The following is a 19,555-nucleotide window of genomic DNA, read 5'->3' as shown; positions in this document are numbered from 1 at the left end:
ATGCGATGCAGTGCGATGCGAATGCACCCATGCCTGGATGCACTATCCAAGGCCCTCGTGCCTGAATCCTTAACGCCGGGAGTCGTAACGTCGTTCGTGCTCCGTGACCAGAAAACATGCTCGCTAAGTATAAATAAAGAACAAGAAAAGGCAGAAAGAAACGCTATGCAAAGTATATAAACATGCCGAGTATCATGCAGAGTGATGATATCAGCGCGGCGGCAGACACGTTCAAATCGACCGAAGTCCAAGTCGCGACCGAGGATCGCAATGATGCTGCAGAGCCCAAGATACCTGTTGATGGAGCTCGGATCAGAAGTCCACGCTCCACCTCAGCCGCGGATCCCTCTCCACCACGCCCTGGCTGTCGAACGGCGCAGGCATAGACCCCTCATTCTTTGCCTCGCTCCAACCTCTGCTGATGGCGAATCCACTGCCATTCCACTCATCCCGTGCGCCTGCAGCCAGATCGTCATTCGACGGCGGCAGACGAATCTTCGCTTCGACCAGCGGCGCAGAAACAAATCTTGAGCTGAGCAGCGCGCGCGGCGAGACGGTGTCTTGGAGGCAGTTGAGCGACGAGATGTCCGAGGAGTTGAGCGGAGCGCGTTCGCGGCGGGGCAGTGTGCGCGGTGCGAGGAGCGAGTCGGAGGACTGGGTTGCGAGGCGGTAGTGCACGGCTTCTGGCTGTGACGGGACCGCGTTCTCGTCGCTGCTCTGTGGGCCGGGGGGAGATAGGTTGACGGCGGAGCCGCTGGATACTACGGTTGAGAGGACGGGCCGGCTTTGGCGGACGGAGACGGTGCGGGAAGCTGTTGGCGTGGTTCTCCCCCGTATGATTGAGGTCTGCGATTCTGTCGTGTCGGTTCTGTTCAGTGTGATGGCGGTGTCGCGGCGCATCCTCGAGCTGGTAGAGGACGGCGGTCGCGCTTGAGGTGTTCTGCTCCTGTTGCGGCGTTGGCTGGAAAGCAGGTCGGTGTATGAGCCCTGCGGTGTTATTGACGGCAGCTCCTGCGTCTGCCCTCGCTCGAGTCTGTGCATCAGCTGCCGTGTGCTGACCTGTCGCTGAAGACTCAACTCCACGCGACTGCTTGCCCCGCTCCCACTGCGGCTCCGGTGGGTTGCTCGCTCTTTCCCAGCCATGACGCTAGCTTTGGGTGGGGGCTGGAGCATCCACCGATTGTCGGCAACATCTGGGGATGGCAGGCTGACGACGGGCGGGTGGAGGTCGTTGACGGGCGGTGCGCGCGCCGAGTAGTAGCTTCCTGACCGTGAAGTGCCTGGTCTGCTCATCTTGTACCCTAGTACACTGCCCAGTCCACTCGATGATGACCCTGATGTCGTCTGCTGCACGGGTATTGGCGCCTCGTCCAGTCCCCATAGATCTTCGTCCTCTCTCTGGTAGCGCTTCAGATTCCATGTGTCGTCGTCGTCAATGGTGTCGTCGCTTAGGCGCAGATCGTTGGCTCGCTCACCGTCCAAGCTGCTTCCGTTCTGGCTGACGACCGTGCTCTGCAACCCCACCTTTGCCGGTCCTCTTGTGCTGCCAGTGTTCGTCCTGCGCGCTCTTCGCGGAGGCGGCCCGGGGCCCAAGGCGATCTCCTCGCCCCAGTATGGATTGGTGCCGGTCGGTTCGGGGTGGTGGTATGTCTCCGGCTGCTCCAGCACCAGCTTCTCTCTCGCTTTCCTAGCTCGCTTTGCTTCTCTCCGTCGTTTTCGGCTGTCGTTGTAACCGGTGCACGGCGCACATGAAGCGTAATGGAAGACGGCGCTCTACCGAGGAACATTAGCCGCCGTTCTGCATGCAGGCAGCATGGTAAGACATACTTGGACTCCGCGCAAGAACCACGACATGCCGGTAGCAGGCGGAATAAATCTGGTGCGAGGTGCAGCACCGCTCTACACAACTATAGGAGGTCGCAATCTAAGATATCGCTCGCGTGCGCTGCGACGGAGGAGAAGAAGGGAGGTGCCGGTCGAGAAGGTGTACGGCAAAATCACACTGCGCGGTTTGGAAAGTCATTGCAGCCCTCGACAAAAGACAGCCAGGAGCGATTGCAGAATCATGGACAGAGTCAATCGCGGTGGGTGCGCAAAGGAGGGCGCACGAGTGTTTCGTGCAGGAGCGGCCACGGACCAGGTAATCCGATACCGTGGTGGAGAGCGCGCGGCCGTCGATGACGAGGAGTTGATAGTACAAGTGGACAAGCCACCGCCAGCTTCTAGTCGAGTTGGCAGAGGCCTCGGCCCTCGATAGTATCCCTCGTCGATGTCTCTCACGTGCAAAGGGTGGCAGAGGACCTGCTCTTGTTGCGCTGCTGCTCAGTGTGTCAGGGTGATGAGGCGGCAGACGCAACCAATATGAGATGGGAGCACGTCGAAAGAAGAAACATCTCCACCAATGCCTCTGCTTTTGGACCCTGCGGTTGCAGGGAGCCGATACACCGACCGAACAGCTGCACGCACACGTTTGGCAGCGAAACAGCGGGTTGATCTGCTGTTTCTCCCGTGGCTTCTAGCGCCGTAGGTCAAACGTCGAGGGCACACGTCGAAACATCCCTAAAAAGTCCTCCGCCATCTCACTCACAGCAGTCTACAATCGCCTCTCACCGTGGGTGCGTTCGTATGAGCAGCTTCCCCGTTTGCATCCGCAATCGCAAACAATGAGGCCCAGCCCCGCGGCACCCGCCTAGCCAGAGACGGCATTTCATGTGTTGGCTAGCGGGCTTCAAGACCCATCCGCAACACAGCTCCGTCCAACGAGTGTCTGCACAATGACCGGTTCCCGGGTCCTGGGAGACAGCAAGGCGAACGTGCTGACTACCCATGGGAGCAGCTCGACATTGAACATCTCAGCCGAACAATCGCTAGACGTTGTTCATGGCCTGCCAACACCCCAGCGCGGCTGATGCACGTCAAATCGCGCAAATGGCGCCTCACAGATGCAGCCATCGGCCCGTCTTCACCCCGTTGACAGTCCAGCCAGGGGGAAATCCACGCGGACGCTCGTCACGTGCACGGCAAAACGGTAGCAAGTGTGAAAGCCAAGTGCAACAGCTTCGACTTCGCTCTCGTGCAGGATGTTGGCAATACTCCGCGAGCATCCAGGAGCTTGGAACCCACAATTCGTCAGCGAAACCTGACTTCGCTCTCACCAATCTCAAGGAGTGCAAGAACAGTCGCCAGCCAGCGCAGTACAAGCTCAAGTAACGCGCGTTCCACTTCGGAGCGTCCAGCTTGCAGCAGACGGCGTTGTTTCTACGACAACGAAAACCTCCAGCATGTGCCAGCAAGCAACCCGCGAAGCCCGACGGTAGACGACGCGGCAGCATTTCATCGTTTGGCATCCAGCTAAGAGGACCTCCTCGCTTCTACGACTTCTACAATTGGCATGCTCGTGCATCTGGAGTGGCCGAAAGTTTGGTTCAGCTTCACCCAACATAGGCTTCACTAGCCCATTCCTAGCTAGTCTTCCGCCAGCCACGTGCGGGCCGGGGTATTGTTGCATGAGTAGCTTCAAGTTCTGAGCTGAAGGATATGCTTTCGATGCAAAGAGGGTGAACCCGTTCCAGTTCGCAAGGCTGAGGCTCTCTCATTGAATCCGTGGCTTGCTGAATTGACTCTGCCAAGCTATGTGATAGGTTAGCTTGTGCAGTGTGCTAGCTTCTTGCGCGATGCGTGGAGAAATCTCCGTATATCGAGGAGCGTCTCTACCGACACGGTAGTACCGTCTTCAAAGCTATCGTGCATGGACCGGGTTGATCGGTTTCGGATACAGCGAAGAGAACATGTACTCGAACCTAGGAGGGAGAGGTAGGATAAAAGGCAGACGACTTCCTGTGTAAATGGAAGCATCATCTCAGAGGAAACTGCAACTGCGATCAACATGATTCGAACACAACCTCAAAAGCCCCCAAAGGTCTCCACGCCTGACCAGTCTCTTGCAGAGACCCGCATCGTCGCTCAAGAGATCGTCCAGTTCCTCGAGACAATCTATCACTCTGCCTCCTGCCTCAAGACCGTCCCAACACATCTCGTCCATCTCCTCTCTCGCACACCGCAGAAGAGAACACCCCTCCTCACACAACGAATCGTTTCCACACTCGAGAGCCTCCACCACACCGGCTCCTTCCTCAAGACGCTCTACCTCTTCACAGCCTCCGACTTCCCCACCTTCGCCATCCCCACAGCCCTCTTCGGCCTCTTCGGCGCCCTGTCCGGCTCCGTCTTGACATCCAACCCCTCCCCATCGATCATACCGACACTACTACGCATCCCACAGGCACTGTTGTTGATATGGATAAACCTCCTCATCTTCAACATATCCAACCAACGCACACCCTCCGCGGTCTCCGAAGACGCTGTCAACAAACCGCACCGTCCGATACCCGCCGGTCGCATCACAATCGAACGCGCTCGCCAGGTCAACCTGATCCTCGTGCCTGTCGTCCTAGGCCTGAGCTGGTGGACGCATGTTTGGCACGAGACCTTGGTGTTGCTAGCCATGCAGTGGATGTACAATGACCTGCGCGGCTGCGACGAGTCGCTGCTGCTGCGCAATGGACTTATCGCTGTCGGATATGGATTGTACTCCGCCATCGCTTTATCCATCATGGTAGGAGGCACTCACGCTCTCAATGCAACGGGGTGCCAGTGGCTCGTCATCATCACGTCGGTGATGTTTACCACGCAGCACATCTGCGACATTAAAGACGCGCCTGGCGATAAGCTGAGAGGGAGGAGGAGCGCGCCGATTGTGCTGGGGGATGGGGCGTGCAGGTGGTCGGTGTCTGTTCCGATCATGGTTTGCTCAGCGCTTTGCCCGGCATTCTTCGGTCTCGATCTGGTATCATTTGTTTCCACCTGCTCTTTCGGTGCGCTGGTGGCGGGACGTACGCTCTTCCTGCGCTCGCTCGCGGCGGACAAGTTGACGTGGAAGCTGTGGGCGTTGTGGACGTGCAGTCTCTTCGTACTCCCGCTTATTGCCAGGCTCGAGGTCACTACTGTTGACCCGAGCGTGGTGTGGGAAGCGCTGATGCATTATGCTTGCCCTGGGCATGATTGTGTGGAGAAGTTGAATGTGTTGGCGGTTTCTGGGGTCGCGCTGGCTGTGAAGCAGAGTAGTATAGTTGGAAGGGTGGGTGTGGATGCTGAGCGGAATATGACGGCGGTGCCGAGTATCAATGTCAAGGTGGTTGCGTGAATTAGACGGGAGTAAAAACCATAAATCTTCGTAGTCTTATGCAACGCTATCATTCAGTTCTGTTCGATTCTCAATGTCTTTGAATCCGCCAATGCTGAAGGACCGCGCAACGCTTGTCGTGACAATAATGCATCTCCCATTTTGCACTTTGCCACACCAACACTTTGTAACCCAGCCTCCTAGACCCGGCTGTTGGCATTCAAATCCCAGATCCTCAACGTCTCGCCCTTGCCCCCTCTCTTCTTAGTCTCCTTCTTCTTGCCATCGAACTCATTGAGATTCAGCATGGCCTGGCTGACCTTTGCCAGTGTCTGCACCAACTCGCTCATCCGGCCTGTCTTCAGGAACAGATCTTGCAGCCACTCCGCGTCCGGATCAGCGACCAGATTTGCAATCTCCATGGCCTTGATGGCGGTCTCGCGGTGGAGGAGGAAGGACGCAGTTTGCAAAACGGAGAGGTATGTGATGATGATTTCGGGAACGTATGCGCGCTTCAGGCTGGTCGTCCAGTGGGTGTCCGCAGCGTAGGATTCGCCGAGGGAGGGAATGAGGTTATCGAATACAGTAGTGATGTTTTCAAGGAGCTCCTTGACCGGTTTGGTGTTTACTTTGGTAGGTTGCGTTCGGTTACTGCGGGACGTTAATATGTTACTCTGGAATACAGTGAGCAGGTGAACGTACTCGATGAGCTCCTGCTCTTTCTCACGCCAGTCGCGGAACATGGCGACGATGCGCACGATCTGCTGGAGGTCGTGATATGGTGCGCTGCGTACTCTCAAGTGGTTCACGATCTGCTCATGTTGCTCAGCATCGGGAAGTCGTGACACAGGCAGTCTGCTTCGAGCTTCGCGTGAGAGCGTTTCGCGATGAGCGTGTAATGCGCGCTCGTCTTGCTCTTCGGCACCGGGTTCATTGAAATCGAACGGATACCCGCAAAGAGCCTCAGTTCTAGACAGAGAGAGCGACTCAACATTGACCTCCTCTATCATCTTCTCAGCAGCGGCGAGGCGACCATTGACTGTCTTTGTTAGCGCAAGCAGTGGCCTTCAAAGACATTAGACTTACGAAGGAAGATTGTCAAGGCGTTTTTGAGGTGCTCGAACGTCTCGTCGGTTTCCTCATTGAGATAGTTGTACCAATAGACAGCATCAATGATACCCTCGTCCTTGGGCTCCACCTCGCTACCGTCGAACTGAGGCTTGATTCGCAGGCCAGGCCACAAAACCCTCTTGTTCTGATCCATCGACTCCGTCGACTCGAGGAGCTGGAAACGCTTGATCGGTTTGGTGATTACAGAGTTACCTTCCTCGTCGAAGTCAATGAACCCGCTATGATTGAACGCAAGGGTAAAGCTTTGCGAGACCACTTCAACCGTGTCAACTCTGTACAAGTCAAGCAGAGCGATGCAGTTCCTTTGCTCGTTGCGATTCTTGATATCAGGGAGCACACGCGCCAGGCAGTAGCCTTGCCGTGATTCCGGTAGTTGCGCTGCATACAAGGGGATCAACTGGATGCGCTTGCTGAGACGCAGGAATTCGATATAAGCAGCGATGACGTTGTCCATCGCCAAACGTCGTTGCGTGTCTTCTGTGTTCAGCATATCCAAGCCGCCCCTGAGCGCAATAAAGACGTGTACCAGGGTACGGAAGGCGTGTGGGTCGCTGGCGAGTGTCTGATAGTATCGATCTGCTGTGGCAGTGGGTTGTCCAGACGCGGCCTTTGGTCCTCGATCGTTTTCTGGTGAATCTGGGTGGACCATAAGATTTCCAGGTCGGTCATCATTCTGCAGCATTTCGGCCAGCGCGACCCCAACCATGTGAACGAGCTCCTCCAGTGATTGACCAATTAGAGCGCCCTGTATGAGCTTGATCGGTGCAGTTGCCAAGGCTGACGAGGCCTTGTGTTGCTTCAACGCGTTGATGACTATGCTAGGGGAGTTTGACCAGTCCCCAATATTGGCGACAGCATCATGGAAGACGAACCTTTGGCTGAGGCTCTGGGTTACTCGGCTCGAGTATTGTCGTTGCAGGTACGAATCGAATCGAGACAGTAGCAGTGCGTTGTAATGAGCGTATAGGTGGTCATCCCAGGTTCGAGCAACCTCCCGTACTTTGCCGAGATCTCCACTCAGTAGGCCATACACTGCGCCCTCATATTGTAGCCGAGTACCTTGGGCGGCATAGAAGCACATACGGCGGAATAAGTACCCAACTGTATCACCGGCGACATTGGGACTGCCCGGAGTATGTGACTCGTATGCTGCGCCTATGCTCACGCCGCGCCATGCTTCGTTCCTCTCCAGAGCCCATTCGCAGATCTCCTTCCAAGGTACTCCACGGCGCATCATCTCGTAGCACACCAACCAGAGAGCTTTCTCGTAAAATTCGTCCGACTTCTCAAGTACACGCTTCTGGCGCGAAGGCGCGTCGGGGTCTAGTTGCGTGACCAGTTGCTGTGATCGATCTGCAGTCTTCAAGTTCGTGTTTTCGGGCTTCAATGGTCGGTCTGAGCCTTCCATGCGCTTCGCCTGCTTAATTTTTGACTTCGTATCCAGCCACCCGCTGGTCCAGGTATTGGCGCCCTTGCCAGACTTCTCTTCCAGCACCGCAGTAATTGACTCGATGTCGCTCTCGCTGTCCTGTGCAGTTTGCTCCAGCCAGCGTAGAATCAGATCCTTCTCTTTTGCCTGATCATCTTCCAACAGGAAACGGTCCCAGATCTCGCTGTTCGGACTGTACCGCTTGTTTCCTCCGATCTTCTTCAGTCGGGCTTGTTTCTCTGCTTCAACATCTTTACCGGGTACGGGGTGGTAGTGATCGATGATGATGCGAAGGAGGTCCCAAGTTGCCAGTTCGGCCTGCCATTGTCGTAATTCCTGTACGCTTGTGGAGTCAAGCGCTGTGCTGGATTCGACAGATGGGACGATCGACTGGAAAGATTGTCCGAAGGAGCCTTGGCCACTTGGTTCTCCCATGTTCTGCACCCGACGTCGCGTGCTTTTGTTCAGCGCTCCTTGGTTCTCAGCACCGCTCGTGCGCTTCAACTCCTTTACCTGGGATTCCGCAACGTCCCTGAAATGGCCCACCATTTTAACCGTCGCCTGGTGCTTGACAGCAGAATTGTCTTTTCCGTGTGTGTGCCAGTGATCAACCCGTTCCGCGAACTTCTCCACCTCTTTTCCTACTCGGTCGGCCATTGCGCGCAAAGGCTGCAAAGGATCGCTAGAGGAAGAACCGTTCGTTGCACGTGTGTTACCGAAGAGTGATGGAGCTGCGCCATTTGCCTGGAAACATCTTTCTTAGCATGGAGATACAACGGGGTGTGCTCGGAGCTTTGGAGGTTTACCTGAGCGGAAGGTTGCGCCTGGCGCGCAAAAGAGAATGGAGCCATGTTGAAAGAAGAATGCTATACTGTCAGAGGCATTGACTGAAGCAACAGCTGTGAGAACAGATGCAAACTCAAGTTCAGGCGCTGCGAAGGCGCTGGTGGTGGTTGAAAGCTGCGGTCGAAGACAGCCCTGGAGACAAAACAGTCGCGTAGCTCCATGTTCAGGGAAGACACGCCCGAGCGCCGCGTTTCTGCTTGGCGCGCTAGCGCGACTACAAAAATCTCAAAATTCCCTGCCCCCTTCCTGTCCACCACAATATCTTAACCACTAGGTTCCCCACTGAGTCACTCGCGGTCTTATTCAATTATCCAGCGGGCGCTCGGGGAGCCTTAGAGAAACTATATTTCCCAGTGAACCCACCGAACTTCCTCGCGAAGTGGTGGATAAGAAAAGGGAGGTATGACATCCCATTGCATGTTCTGTCGATCTGCAGAAAGCACAAGTGCGCCCTAGCTGTTGCAAGCCCATATCGATGACTTGAGAGTTTGGTCGCGGTGGTTCTCTATTCTCAGATTCTTGCAAAAAGCATGGTCTTCAGCAGACCCTCTCGCGATGCAGAAAAAGCCGGTTGCAACGTCCTCGCAATGGCCCCTCTATCACTCAAGGAGTCCTTCATCGTCATTACAAGCAGTTTACACTACCTGAAAAAATTACTGTGGCCTTTTGATGCCTTTTTAGGTTGCAAGTAGTCTACAAACCTGCATTGAGTACCTCCCATAAGTTCAAGGTCCGCGGGCTTGTAATTGGCTTTTCCTGCTACCGAGATACCCCATACACTCGTCTCAGTCGAGCAGCAGAAAAAGCCGGTCGCGAGTCCAAATCCATGGGAGGGTGTTCAGTGTCAATCTGCAGACCATCTGCAATCTGATAGAATCTCTGAGGATTACAGTATTTCTGTCTGTTAGGCCTGTCGAATAGACAAAACACCCCCCCGCGTAGCGGTGCCCTTGAAAAGAACGCAGAGGTTTGCACAACTCTCCAATACCCGTCTCAAGTAGACGAGGCACTCTGCTGTATTTTGCTTCGCTTGTCAGATTGCAAGAGCTAAGTATTCATGTGCTATTTCCTTCTAGCATTCAGCATTGCACGCTCGCGTACTGGCTTTACACCAAAGCAAAAGCTTCTTTTCATGACAGACTTGCTCCGGACGAATATGCTTATCGATCATCTATTAGTATATTCGTACATCTGCTATGCTACATTGTTCTGGCACTAGTCTGTACATACAAAGCTAGAAAATCTTCTGTGATGCTGCAGTGCAGCTGATGACATGCTATGATATGCCTTGGGCGCGTTGCTTCACCTTGATTCTGTTCCCGTCAGCACGTTGCCGGACTAACCTTGCAAAGAACCTACCTGAGCAGATCGGGCTTCGGACATGTCACGCATCTTGCATCGTCCCCTCTCTCTTTGTAGAAGGCATTGCAGCACTCATACAGAGCATCGACCTTAACAACAATGGTCAGTACAACTCATGAGCCCACATTAGATACGTCGAACGCTGCGTTGAAAACCAACCCCTGAATCCCGCATCTATGGCGTTTGTTGAAAGGAATCAAGCTTCGACGCGTACCTCCTTTCGACATTTTCCTTCATCGAAGTTGTTCTTCTGTATGCAATCTGGGGTCCGGATCAGCTAATTTCGTACAGAGATGCTGTCAACGCACTCTGGATTGCGCATGCTCGCGAGTGGCATGGCGGATCTTGTTTCAAATCCTTCTCGATTTCTCCCTATTCCAATCGTGAGTCTCGGTGTAGACGTGATGATGAGTGACATCATAAGCATACCATAATGAATTGCTCGTATGTATGCTTTGGAAGGTTCCAGCACCTTAGATCGCGGCGTAAAATAGGTCGACAGCTTGCAATCTGACGTGCAATAAATGCGGTACAACACTGTTCTTGCGAGCAATGCTGAGAGTGAAGGTGAGGGCTCACTCGGTTGGTCAGGCTGGCTAGCGTCCGAGGAAAGAGCCCCACTGTTCGTTGCGCACCTCACTTCTTCGTGACAGCTGCTTGCTCCTTCCAATCCTTCTTATCGTTCAACTTTGCCACCGGTGCTCTGCAGTAACTCGACGCGTCTGCGCACATTCACCAAGCATTTCTATCACCTGACGCGATTTGCAACCCACTGTCGGTCATACGGTTACCTCCGTTACATATAAAACGTAGTTCCCCGCCGCTCAACGACCTCCCTCTCCACTTCCACCGCCTTCGAACGCCCACTGACGCGAGAAATAGCCTTGCGCCGCTGCAATCCCACCAACTAACGCACACTCGCACCTCGACCAGTCCACACCACACCCACGCACGACTATCATGTCTGACAACGGTTCGCCCGCACAGAAGCCTGAGGATGCCGGTCCCTCTGAGCACTTGAACATCAAGGTCACCGACAACAACAACGAGGTCTTCTTCAAGATCAAGCGCACAACCCAGCTTGGCAAGCTCATGAACGCCTTCTGCGACCGTCAGGGCAAGAACATTTCCAGCGTGCGATTCCTGTTCGAGGGTACGCGTGTTGGGCCTACCGACAACCCGGACACTGTACGTACATCAGCCGCAGCTGCCTGGTATAAGCCACAGGGGGCTGCACATCATCCATGGACCAATGTTGACATAGAGACAGCTCGACATGCAGGACGGCGACACTCTTGAGGTGCACCAGGAGCAGATTGGCGGCAGCTGGTAGTCGTTGACAGCATTCACGCAAGTCAGTGTGCACCGCACCACCGCATCTGCAGCCACTCACTTTTCCCGCCTGCCTGCTCGATATCACACATGACCCATATGGCTTGAAGACCTCAGTGAAGATCTATGCTTTTAGCGCCGGCGAAGGTGGTACAAAGATGGCTTCTCAGTTATGACCTGGACGATTCGGAATTTGGCGTTATGGAACCATTGGGCTCGCATGAAGCGACGCCGACCGTGCTTGCATATAGTCTTCAACAAACGTCATATGCCGCGATATCGATCTACTTGCGTTCGACTTCACTTCCCTCTGTGCTTTGTGGACGAGATGTCTGTACCCTTTCGAGCCCAACCAGTCTTGAGCCATGACCAAATATCACAACATGGTAACCGAGTAGCCGAGCAGCTAGCTCAGGGCATGATAGCAACATATTCGTTGGACTTCCAGTAACGAATTTGCAGGAGCTGGGAGGCAGGGACACGATGGATACACAAGAATTGTTGGGCTATTGGGTCACATCAATGTTTGTGTCGTCAGAAGCTTAGATAAATTGGGCACTGAAACTTACCAGAAAGCTTAGCCAGGAGGTCTTCAAACAAAAATGAGCACTCATCCAATGCAATCAATCTCGGATGGATATCTTTAGCTCTCATTAAGCTGACGATTGGCAGAAAGACAACCCGAGAACCCTCCGAGAACCCGAAGGGTGTGAAATCCGGGCTTCGCGTTACCGAGTCTTGCAATATGAAAGCCTTGTATTGGAAACGAAGAGTATATGCAAAAAAAATCCAAACGCCACAACATCTAAAAGATCGTCCCAACACCTACGAGCCTCAGCACCCCACCCTCACTTCCCACCATTAGCAAGCTCCCCAACCTTCTTAACCGCCTCCTCAAAATCGTTAATCGCAAAAATCGGTAGATTCGCCTTCGCCAGCACCTCCTGCCCCTTCTCCTCGTTCGTGCCCCTCAGCCTGACCACCACCGGCTTATTGACACCGACCTCCTTGAAAGCCAAGATGATGCCTCCTGCGATCATGTCGGCGAGTGTAAGTCCGCCGAAGATGTTGACGAAGACAACGGCTACGCGCGGGTCGGACAGAATGAGTTTGAAGCTCGTCTTAATGGTCTGGGAGGTTGCCTTGCCGCCGGTGTCGAGGAAATTAGCATTCGCGGTGCTGTAAGGCGGTTGCGAGAGCCGGAGGTGCAGGACGTCGTTTGTATTCATCGCCAATCCCGCTCCATTCACCAGTGTGCCAACTAGGTTCCGCGGCTCGCCGTCTGTCAGACTCGATGTCGAAGGCGGTGTCTGTGTACTGGCCTGAAGCCGGCCGTCGGGCTGCGGCGTGTCCAGTGGGATGTATACGATACCGGCTTCTTCGGCTTCTTGCTCCGTGGGCGAGAGCGTGTCGCGCAGGGCGTGCAGGTCGGCTTGGCGCTGGTTCGAGCGGTAGGCGGCATCGTCGAAGAAGAGGTAGGGGTTGTAGACTTGGATTTCATCTGCGTTGGGGTTGAGGGAGAGGGAGACGTGGGCGTCAATGGCTTCTTTTTCGGTGTAGAGCTTCCATAGGTTTTGGATGAGTTCGGCTGCCTGGGCCTTTGCTTTTGGTGGTGCGGCGTCGAGCTGGAGCCATGCCATTGCGTCGTTGACGGCTTCGGGAGATGGTCCTTCACGGTAGTCGAAGGGGAATCTTCGCACGCGCTGGTGTAGTTGGTCTGGGTTTGCTGTCGGGGCGGCGATGATAGATGGAGAGCGGTTCACGCGGTGTGGTGATATGCCAAGGTAGTGGCTTGATTGATGGTCTTCGGGTTTCGAGACTACATCGATGTTGTACTTCTTTAGTATGTTGGCGTTCTGCTCGGCTGACAGGTGCAATGAACGTCTCTGCTGTGGCGAGGTTGTTCGTGTTGCGTACAGAGCTGGTCGACGAGCTGATGTGTGGTATCCGCGACGCGCTTGAGCTGCTGATTGCTCCTGTTCTGTTGTTAGTACCACCGGGCTTACGATTGAAGCTACCACTTACGATCTTCTTTACATTGCGGCCAGACTTTGCAAGAATGTCTTTCATCACACCTCCGAACTTAGCTGGGTGATCAACCATAGTGACACCAGCAGCCTCAAGAGCCTTGTATTTGGCTTCTGACGTGCCCTCTCCAAGGCCAGTCCATGCTCCCGCATGGCCAGTGACTTTACCAGGTTTCGCCTGGAAGCCACCAATGCAAGCAGCAATCGGCTTGGGGTTAGACACACGCTTGTTGTAGTTCTTGATCCAATCCGCGGCCTCTTCTTCGTTGGTGCCACCAAGCTCACCGACTAGAATGATTGCTTCTGTGTCATCATCCGTCTCGAACACCTTCAACGCATCTACGAAATTGGTTCCGGCAATCACGTCACCACCCATACCAATGCACAGACTCTGTCCCACGCCAGCACTTGTGAGGGAGCCTACGGTCTCGTACGATAACGTACCTGACTTCGCTATGATACCGATGTATCCGGGCGAAAAAGTAGGCAAAGGCTGGAAACCGATTCTGCAGCGTCCGATGGCCGAGATGATACCCGGTGCGTTTGCGCCTACAAGACGCGATTTGGATTGTGACTTCAACATGGAGTGTATCTGGCTCGTTAGCACAAGTCTCAGGATAGCATATCCTCTCCTTACCCTCATAACATCGTGGATCGGGATGTGTTCGGCAACAGCGACAATCAGCGGTACTTCCGCTTCAATAGCTTCCTCAATGGCGGCCGCAGCTTGAGGCGCTGCGACATAGATACCAGTCGCGTCTGGTTTTAACTGCTCCATGGCTTTTCGTACAGAACCCACAACGGGAAGACCCAAGTGCTCCTGACCATCTTTCTTCGGGTTAGTCCCACCAACGACGTTTGTGCCCCAAGCAATAGACTCTTGCGCATTGGCTGTAGCGAGCTTGCCCGTGAAGCCTTGGAAGATGACGCGGGTGTGGGAGCCAATCTTGAGATTCTGAATGGTGTCATCGTAGCCATTGCGTCTTGAGGTCGTAGAAAAGGCGGCCTGGGGCATACGGCGGTTGAGACATTGAGATCTGAGTGCTTTGCTGCTCAGGCAGCTTGTGTGTCGAGAAACCATGAAGCAGTCTCAGGCTTCCAGCAACAGCTATGAAGAAGTGATCAGGAAGCGAAGAAGTAGACACGCGTCTCGTGGCAGCAGTACAGCTCTTGTGCACGTCGAAGACACCCAATTGAGCTTTCCAAGGCTTTGTTTCGACACTTCAAAGACTTTTGGGGAGAGCTGTAGTTTTGAGTGATGCGCTTCGGAGATAGAGCTCTGGGAATAACCGCCGGCTACTTGCGAGTAACCGGCAGCCTACCCCTCATAGTCGCCGGCACTCGGAGGAGCCTCAGGCTTCATATGCAGGTTCCCGAGCGCATGCTTGAGGCTGCTCGTGTGCTTCGAGTCGCGGTTGATTGATTGGTTTAACGTCCTATGTGAGTCTGAGACTATGGAGAACGGGCTTCGAGTCGCGATGTTGATGGTGATGAACCATGATGACCTCGTTCGAGAGGCAGCATTGTTGCACCCTCAGAACTGTTCTCGCACGTGCCGACGTTCATCGAGACGCTCTCTATGTATAGTGATTTGCTCCATCGCACACTCAATATCTTGCGCGGTTACGAACTTGGTCATTTCATCGTTGCTGAACTCGAGGATGTTGGAGCTGTGGTGGATTTCCTCCTAAGGCTCAGCCCCTAATAATGGATCTGAATGCACACCATCGACACTACAAACGTTCTCGAATCAGTCACCAACTGATCGCCCGCCAACGCATCCTTCCTCACCGACCCGGTCCACCCTGTTGAAATGCCCTGTTGAAATGCAGGAACGCGCAACATGCCCTTGTCTTCTGCCACATTTGCAATGCGCCTCACAAACGGCTTCCCAACACAGCAACTAGACTGCTCAGGTGTTCTAAATTCACTCGGAGCCACAGTCTAGAAGGCCGCGGAAAATGACGGAAACAGCGGGGCCCTGGCAGCAATTGGCATCGATCTGACGTTACTGGGATGACAAGGGCCGTGGGGTGCGCTTGCTGGCTGCTTCTGGCGTCGCTGGATGACGCGCACCTCTTCCCCACAATTTACGTTCAATGGGCAGGGACACGACCTCGTATGGGATGCTCCGCGGGAAATCGCCGTGGACGAGAGTTGTTTCACGTCAGGCTGCGAAATATAGAAGTGGCCTAGCGGATAGGCTTTTCCTTGATTCTATGGCAGAGATGCAAAAGACCTTTCTTCCCTCGCTACCAATTGTTGTTGGACATTGTGCTCCTGAGGCTGAATCATTTGACCGCACCGTTACGATCCCCAGATCGAAGGACCCCTACCCCGCAAAACCTCCCGCTCTCCCTCCTGCACACGACACTCAAAACAACACATTCACCACTTTACCAGCCATGTCAGCCGTAGATTCCATCCGCAAAACGCCCAGCGAAACAGGTACAACAACCTCATCCACCAATCTTAACATCACACCACTAATACAGCTCAGAAATCGCAACCACCCTCTCCCACCTCAAGCTCTCCACCACCGTCCCCCAAAAGCCCCTCCACAAGCCAAAATCCAAACCCGTCGCCGACAGCTGGGATCTCGAGTCCTCCGGCTCCGACACCGAAACCGAGTCCACCGCTCCAGCGTCCACAATCAGCACCACGACGCACGACGACTTACCTCCGCAGCCTCCACCACCGACACCCGCATCTCCCATTCCATTCGATTTCCCGGACAACACGCCGTATGGCGCTGGGCGGTTGAGAGGGGACAGCGGGGTGAGTGCCAGCGATGGAGGAAGAGGAGGGGGTTTGGACAAGAGGCCCGAGAAGACGACTGCGGTTGCAGGACGGATGATTGCGGGGGCGTTGGGGGTGCGGGCGCCGAAGCGGACGGAGGAGGAGAGGGAGTATGATCGTGCGATGCGGGAGAAGGAGAGGAAGAGGAGAGGAGAGGAGAGGGAGAGGGAGAGGAGGGAGGCTGAGGAGAGGGAGGCGAGGAAGAAGGCTGTTTGGGATGATTAAGTTACGTGTATGGAGATGATTGATGACTCTCCTCTCGTACATACTGTCTGTCTGCTATATGGTTTGTCTTGCGAGTGTGGCGCGCTTGCTTGACACTGTACATAATGTGCTCGAAGAATGTAAAATACGTGTTGATCATTCGCGAGTGCAAATGAAAAAGCGCAATACCGTAAGCCACTGGGGTCATGCCTGGCTTGCCTGTTTGCTTGAACGTCGCATGGGTGGCATGGTCCTCGTACCCTGATGTTGTGTTGTCCCAATTGAATGATGGCAAGGGCAACGATTTCCAGGGCGTTGCATGTTCCCATGATACACGGAGAGTTTATATGAGACAGGGCTGCTGAACATCGCTCCTGGATAGGTAGCGCAAGAAATTCGATTAAAGTACTCTACTACGCTGGAGGTAGTCGCCTACTCCAACCCTTGTACAGAACGAGTGTACACCGCCCAACCGCAAGGACATGCAAACGCCAAATGAGCAGAAGATCGAAAAGGTATCTGCAGTAACTAGATCGAGGGGTGGTCGAATAGTACAGAATGAGTTTCGAAATCCAACACTAGTAATGCAGACAGAAAGCCAACCGTCAAAAGAGGAAAGGAAACAAGCTGGTAGCGCGGCTATACTGTGAAGTACTGGATCGCCGTACTGGATCGCATTAGCTGGTATTCATCAATGGAGTTGGTGGGTGTGCTTACCCGAGCGCTGCCATTACTGTAAGCCCGACAAGTGCTCTCCTTGTAACCTTCTCCTTCGTGAGCTTCTGCTCGGTTGTGTACAGCTTCTTGGAGAGCTTGGCTGGTCGCTCGGCCTCGAGCTCTTCCTCGTCAAGGACCTCCTCAACCTTGCGCTTTGACGATATGAGAGTGCTCGATGCGCCGGCATCCAGCTCTCGTGCCTCCTCGACCATGCGCTTGGCTTCCTCGATCATCTTGGCGGGGTCTTCGGGTTCGCGCAGCTCGGGGTGGGAAGCCGGTACGTCGATCTGAACGTTTGTTGTCGTGACCTCAGAGTCTCCCTTCTGTTCGACAGTCTCCTTAACCTCGATGCGTACAGTTTCCGACTTGACTTCACCATCTTGCGCCTCCTTGACGTCGCCATCCACTGACGATGCGACTGACTCCGACTGCTTGATGCCGTTGGAAACCAGAGCGGAAGATGGCGACTCGGTCGCTGTGCTCTGAAAAATTTCCTCAGCCTTCATGGCCTCGGAGCGGCCGCGTGTCGCGCGCGACTTGCGTGGAGTAGCGATCTTGCGGCTCGGTGTGGCCATCTTGCTGGGCGAAACACTCCTGGTTGATCGTGCGCGGGTTGTACGAAGGGACGCTGTGTGGGGAGGGAGCTTGACGTTCTGGGCTTTGCTCAAGTCGAACTTGGGAGGTGCCTGAATGTGGACGTTGTGCTTGTCCTTCGCGCCCTTTTCAATTGGCTCATTGTCGAGCAGCGCTAGTACCCAGTGGCGCATAGAGTACTCGTCGGCAAGTGAAAGTGCTGCGAAGACTTTGGTCAGTTCTGCAATCATGGCGAAGACAGCTCTTTCACTCACCCTCCTCCGGAGCAATCCAAACGCTCCCAGCGACTTCATCGGGGCCCGCTGATGGGAAGGTCTTCTGGTATTTGCGCTCTGTCTCTTCTTCTGCCAATGTAGCCCATGGGAAGGCAGCCTTGAACATGCCGGTCGCGCTAATGTATCCATCGCTACTGCGTCGCTGTCCACCTCGTTAGCCCAACTGTTGCGCTTCGCCGGCGAATCATCCTCGTACCATCAAGAAGTAGGACACTGGGTATCCGTTGGTGCCAGGCATGAAAATCTCGGAGCCAGAGAGATCCTTAGGCAAGGGCACGCGCAAATGCGCGTAATCGAACATGCCACTGTTCTGCGGCTTGGTTGCGCTTGTCAGACCGGTGGCGCCATTCTTGGTTCCAAGGTTTGTTTGACCCAGGCGACGCCTCTCAATGAGAATCTCGACTGCAAAACGCTGTTAGATACCGTTGCGCGATGAATGCGATGCGCCGCTTGTACATACTAGCTGTGCTATCCGTCGGCTCGAGGAGCGGGTTCATGCGCTCGGGGAATGGACGCGTCGCCGACATTGTCGCGAGTATAAATGGTATTACAAGGGATGTAGTGGTGTGAGGCGCGCAGCGCGGTGTGGTTGCGGTGAGAGGTGTAGCGTAACGACGACGTAACGCGCGAACCGCGGGAGAAGAGCTTGTCGCGAATGCGAAGGGTCAAGACCAGAACACAATTAAATGCTGAAGGGTCGAAGGAACTTTGGCGCGACCTGGTGAGGGTGAAGTAAAGCTGTGCGCGCGTTGACGTTATTGCGTGAGCTTGAAGGTTTGTCCGACGCGGGTGGGAGAAAGAGGAGGAAGGAGCGAACGAGGTGTCCCTGCAATGTACGCTAGTCCACGGTGGCTGGATTCCCCAGACCATGCCTCATCGCGCTTGTAAAAATTTCCTGGCTGCCCGTTTCGAACATTCAATTGCTCTAGACATGCCGATTGGTCGTTTGAAGCTTGAAACTGAGTCCAGCGCCGGATCAGTGCTGTTGTCAATGACGCGGTGAACAGGCGTCGCCAATCAGGCAGGTCGCGCGTTTAGTTCTTCGGGCGCGTCGAATCGCAAAACAAACGGGCTTGCCCTGTAGCTGTTCTTACAAGGATGGGAGCTCATTGTAACGGCTCTCTGCCGAAAACTCTGACGCAGTAGGAAACTGCGAAGAGGCTCGCCAATCGGTTTCGGGCACTTCTGGCTTTCTGGAACTATCCCAGAAGCTCCAAGACACCGAGCTACCAATGTCAATAGAGCGCAACACACTAAGCTACGTAGACCACACCACCGGCAGTTCTCTGCGAGGGTCTGAAATATGTAGCAGAATTTGAAACTGGGAGCAAATTCTTGGACAGGAATACTTCGTGGTGTGGATCTGCCCAGTACCGCTCACCGGTGTTGCTGTGATGAGAACAAAGAACCCACCATTTTTAGGCCCAGGGCAGTTGGCGCTAGCCACTGTTCAATGTCCTGCAGCAACAGATGTTCAAATAGCAGGTGTACAACGTGAACATGCAAGGAGTTTTACATTGGGTGTTATTGCAGGGTTCTTCTAATTGACCACAGAAAACGCGGGGTCCTGGTCCAGAGCTTGGAATGTCACTGTGATAACAGCACGAGCAAGCTTACCACTGTAGACCCCAGGACTGCTCTTCACACGAATGTTGAG

General features: G+C 54.4%; 9 protein-coding genes across 9 annotated transcripts; 3 read left to right on the top strand and 6 right to left on the bottom strand.

Annotated features, from left to right (window-relative positions):
- Positions 1-312: 312 nt before the first annotated feature.
- BU25DRAFT_385681 (uncharacterized protein) lies at positions 313-2,313 on the bottom strand (the record flags this gene model as incomplete). Its single annotated transcript, XM_033704376.1, has 3 exons — positions 1,828-2,313; positions 446-1,773; positions 313-406 (listed from the first exon to the last, which is right to left on the bottom strand). The coding sequence occupies exons 1-3, from the start codon at positions 1,852-1,854 to the stop codon at positions 313-315; spliced, it is 1,449 nt and encodes a 482-aa protein (XP_033565159.1). The 5' UTR covers positions 1,855-2,313.
- Positions 2,314-2,821: 508 nt separating this feature from the next.
- BU25DRAFT_221548 (uncharacterized protein) lies at positions 2,822-3,616 on the bottom strand. The gene has a single exon (XM_033701325.1). It carries the CDS (start codon positions 3,345-3,347, stop codon positions 2,937-2,939), a length of 411 nt encoding a protein of 136 aa, XP_033565158.1. The 5' UTR covers positions 3,348-3,616; the 3' UTR covers positions 2,822-2,936.
- Positions 3,617-4,138: 522 nt separating this feature from the next.
- Positions 4,139-4,984, top strand: BU25DRAFT_295933 (uncharacterized protein; the record flags this gene model as incomplete). The annotated part of the gene is made up of 1 exon (XM_033701904.1): positions 4,139-4,984. A coding segment is annotated over one exon (846 nt), but the record flags the coding sequence as incomplete, so codon positions are not given.
- A 280-nt stretch (positions 4,985-5,264) lies between these two features.
- On the bottom strand, positions 5,265-8,695 carry BU25DRAFT_385677 (uncharacterized protein). Its single transcript, XM_033704375.1, has 4 exons — positions 8,549-8,695; positions 6,269-8,486; positions 5,885-6,221; positions 5,265-5,833 (listed from the first exon to the last, which is right to left on the bottom strand). Exons 1-4 carry the CDS (start codon positions 8,591-8,593, stop codon positions 5,383-5,385), a joined length of 3,051 nt encoding a protein of 1,016 aa, XP_033565156.1. The 5' UTR covers positions 8,594-8,695; the 3' UTR covers positions 5,265-5,382.
- Positions 8,696-9,826: 1,131 nt separating this feature from the next.
- On the bottom strand, positions 9,827-10,649 carry BU25DRAFT_407535 (DUF1903-domain-containing protein). The gene is made up of 5 exons (XM_033705563.1): positions 10,380-10,649; positions 10,259-10,322; positions 10,165-10,211; positions 9,948-10,039; positions 9,827-9,901 (listed from the first exon to the last, which is right to left on the bottom strand). The coding sequence occupies exons 1-5, from the start codon at positions 10,380-10,382 to the stop codon at positions 9,865-9,867; spliced, it is 243 nt and encodes an 80-aa protein (XP_033565155.1). The 5' UTR covers positions 10,383-10,649; the 3' UTR covers positions 9,827-9,864.
- On the top strand, positions 10,583-11,597 carry BU25DRAFT_385670 (ubiquitin-like protein-like protein SMT3). The gene is made up of 2 exons (XM_033704374.1): positions 10,583-11,138; positions 11,221-11,597. The coding sequence occupies exons 1-2, from the start codon at positions 10,911-10,913 to the stop codon at positions 11,281-11,283; spliced, it is 291 nt and encodes a 96-aa protein (XP_033565154.1). The 5' UTR covers positions 10,583-10,910; the 3' UTR covers positions 11,284-11,597.
- Positions 11,598-11,927: 330 nt separating this feature from the next.
- Positions 11,928-14,552, bottom strand: BU25DRAFT_360672 (uncharacterized protein). The gene is made up of 3 exons (XM_033703675.1): positions 13,947-14,552; positions 13,308-13,901; positions 11,928-13,258 (listed from the first exon to the last, which is right to left on the bottom strand). Exons 1-3 carry the CDS (start codon positions 14,388-14,390, stop codon positions 12,131-12,133), a joined length of 2,166 nt encoding a protein of 721 aa, XP_033565153.1. The 5' UTR covers positions 14,391-14,552; the 3' UTR covers positions 11,928-12,130.
- Positions 14,553-15,714: 1,162 nt separating this feature from the next.
- BU25DRAFT_428734 (uncharacterized protein) lies at positions 15,715-16,333 on the top strand (the record flags this gene model as incomplete). The annotated part of the gene is made up of 2 exons (XM_033708519.1): positions 15,715-15,757; positions 15,810-16,333. The coding sequence occupies 2 exons, from the start codon at positions 15,715-15,717 to the stop codon at positions 16,331-16,333; spliced, it is 567 nt and encodes a 188-aa protein (XP_033565152.1).
- A 340-nt stretch (positions 16,334-16,673) lies between these two features.
- Positions 16,674-18,683, bottom strand: BU25DRAFT_385663 (uncharacterized protein). The gene is made up of 5 exons (XM_033704373.1): positions 18,359-18,683; positions 18,095-18,300; positions 17,878-18,040; positions 17,030-17,822; positions 16,674-16,979 (listed from the first exon to the last, which is right to left on the bottom strand). Exons 1-5 carry the CDS (start codon positions 18,423-18,425, stop codon positions 16,952-16,954), a joined length of 1,257 nt encoding a protein of 418 aa, XP_033565151.1. The 5' UTR covers positions 18,426-18,683; the 3' UTR covers positions 16,674-16,951.
- Between the last annotated feature and the right edge of the window lie 872 nt (positions 18,684-19,555).

The sequence above is a fragment of the Macroventuria anomochaeta genome (assembly GCF_010093625.1).
Source record: "Macroventuria anomochaeta strain CBS 525.71 unplaced genomic scaffold BU25scaffold_5, whole genome shotgun sequence".
Lineage (NCBI taxonomy): Eukaryota > Fungi > Ascomycota > Dothideomycetes > Pleosporales > Didymellaceae > Macroventuria > Macroventuria anomochaeta.
This window is presented reverse-complemented; position numbering and strand designations above follow the sequence as displayed.

What these genes read in the sequence shown, in the direction of transcription:
- BU25DRAFT_221548 (XM_033701325.1), bottom strand. Translation starts at nt 3,347, where the DNA reads ATGCCAAACGATGAAATGCTGCCGCGTCGTCTACCGTCGGGCTTCGCG.
- BU25DRAFT_385677 (XM_033704375.1), bottom strand. Translation starts at nt 8,593, where the DNA reads ATGGCTCCATTCTCTTTTGCGCGCCAGGCGCAACCTTCCGCTCAG. An exon ending in AGGCGCAACCTTCCGCTCAG is followed by an intron (nt 8,487 to 8,548) that starts GTAAACCTCCAA and finishes AGATGTTTCCAG; the next exon opens with GCAAATGGCGCAGCTCCATC. An exon ending in CGCCTTGACAATCTTCCTTC is followed by an intron (nt 6,222 to 6,268) that starts GTAAGTCTAATG and finishes TAACAAAGACAG; the next exon opens with TCAATGGTCGCCTCGCCGCT.
- BU25DRAFT_407535 (XM_033705563.1), bottom strand. An exon ending in GCGAGCATGCGCAATCCAGA is followed by an intron (nt 10,212 to 10,258) that starts GTGCGTTGACAG and finishes TCCGGACCCCAG; the next exon opens with ATTGCATACAGAAGAACAAC. An exon ending in CCGAAGCCCGATCTGCTCAG is followed by an intron (nt 9,902 to 9,947) that starts GTAGGTTCTTTG and finishes TGACGGGAACAG; the next exon opens with AATCAAGGTGAAGCAACGCG.
- BU25DRAFT_385670 (XM_033704374.1), top strand. Translation starts at nt 10,911, where the DNA reads ATGTCTGACAACGGTTCGCCCGCACAGAAGCCTGAGGATGCCGGTCCC. An exon ending in CTACCGACAACCCGGACACT is followed by an intron (nt 11,139 to 11,220) that starts GTACGTACATCA and finishes ACATAGAGACAG; the next exon opens with CTCGACATGCAGGACGGCGA.
- BU25DRAFT_360672 (XM_033703675.1), bottom strand. Translation starts at nt 14,390, where the DNA reads ATGGTTTCTCGACACACAAGCTGCCTGAGCAGCAAAGCACTCAGATCT. An exon ending in CGATCCACGATGTTATGAGG is followed by an intron (nt 13,902 to 13,946) that starts GTAAGGAGAGGA and finishes CTAACGAGCCAG; the next exon opens with ATACACTCCATGTTGAAGTC. An exon ending in GCCGCAATGTAAAGAAGATC is followed by an intron (nt 13,259 to 13,307) that starts GTAAGTGGTAGC and finishes ACAACAGAACAG; the next exon opens with GAGCAATCAGCAGCTCAAGC.
- BU25DRAFT_385663 (XM_033704373.1), bottom strand. Translation starts at nt 18,425, where the DNA reads ATGTCGGCGACGCGTCCATTCCCCGAGCGCATGAACCCGCTCCTCGAG. An exon ending in TTGGATTGCTCCGGAGGAGG is followed by an intron (nt 17,823 to 17,877) that starts GTGAGTGAAAGA and finishes AAGTCTTCGCAG; the next exon opens with CACTTTCACTTGCCGACGAG. An exon ending in ACAGTAATGGCAGCGCTCGG is followed by an intron (nt 16,980 to 17,029) that starts GTAAGCACACCC and finishes AATGCGATCCAG; the next exon opens with TACGGCGATCCAGTACTTCA.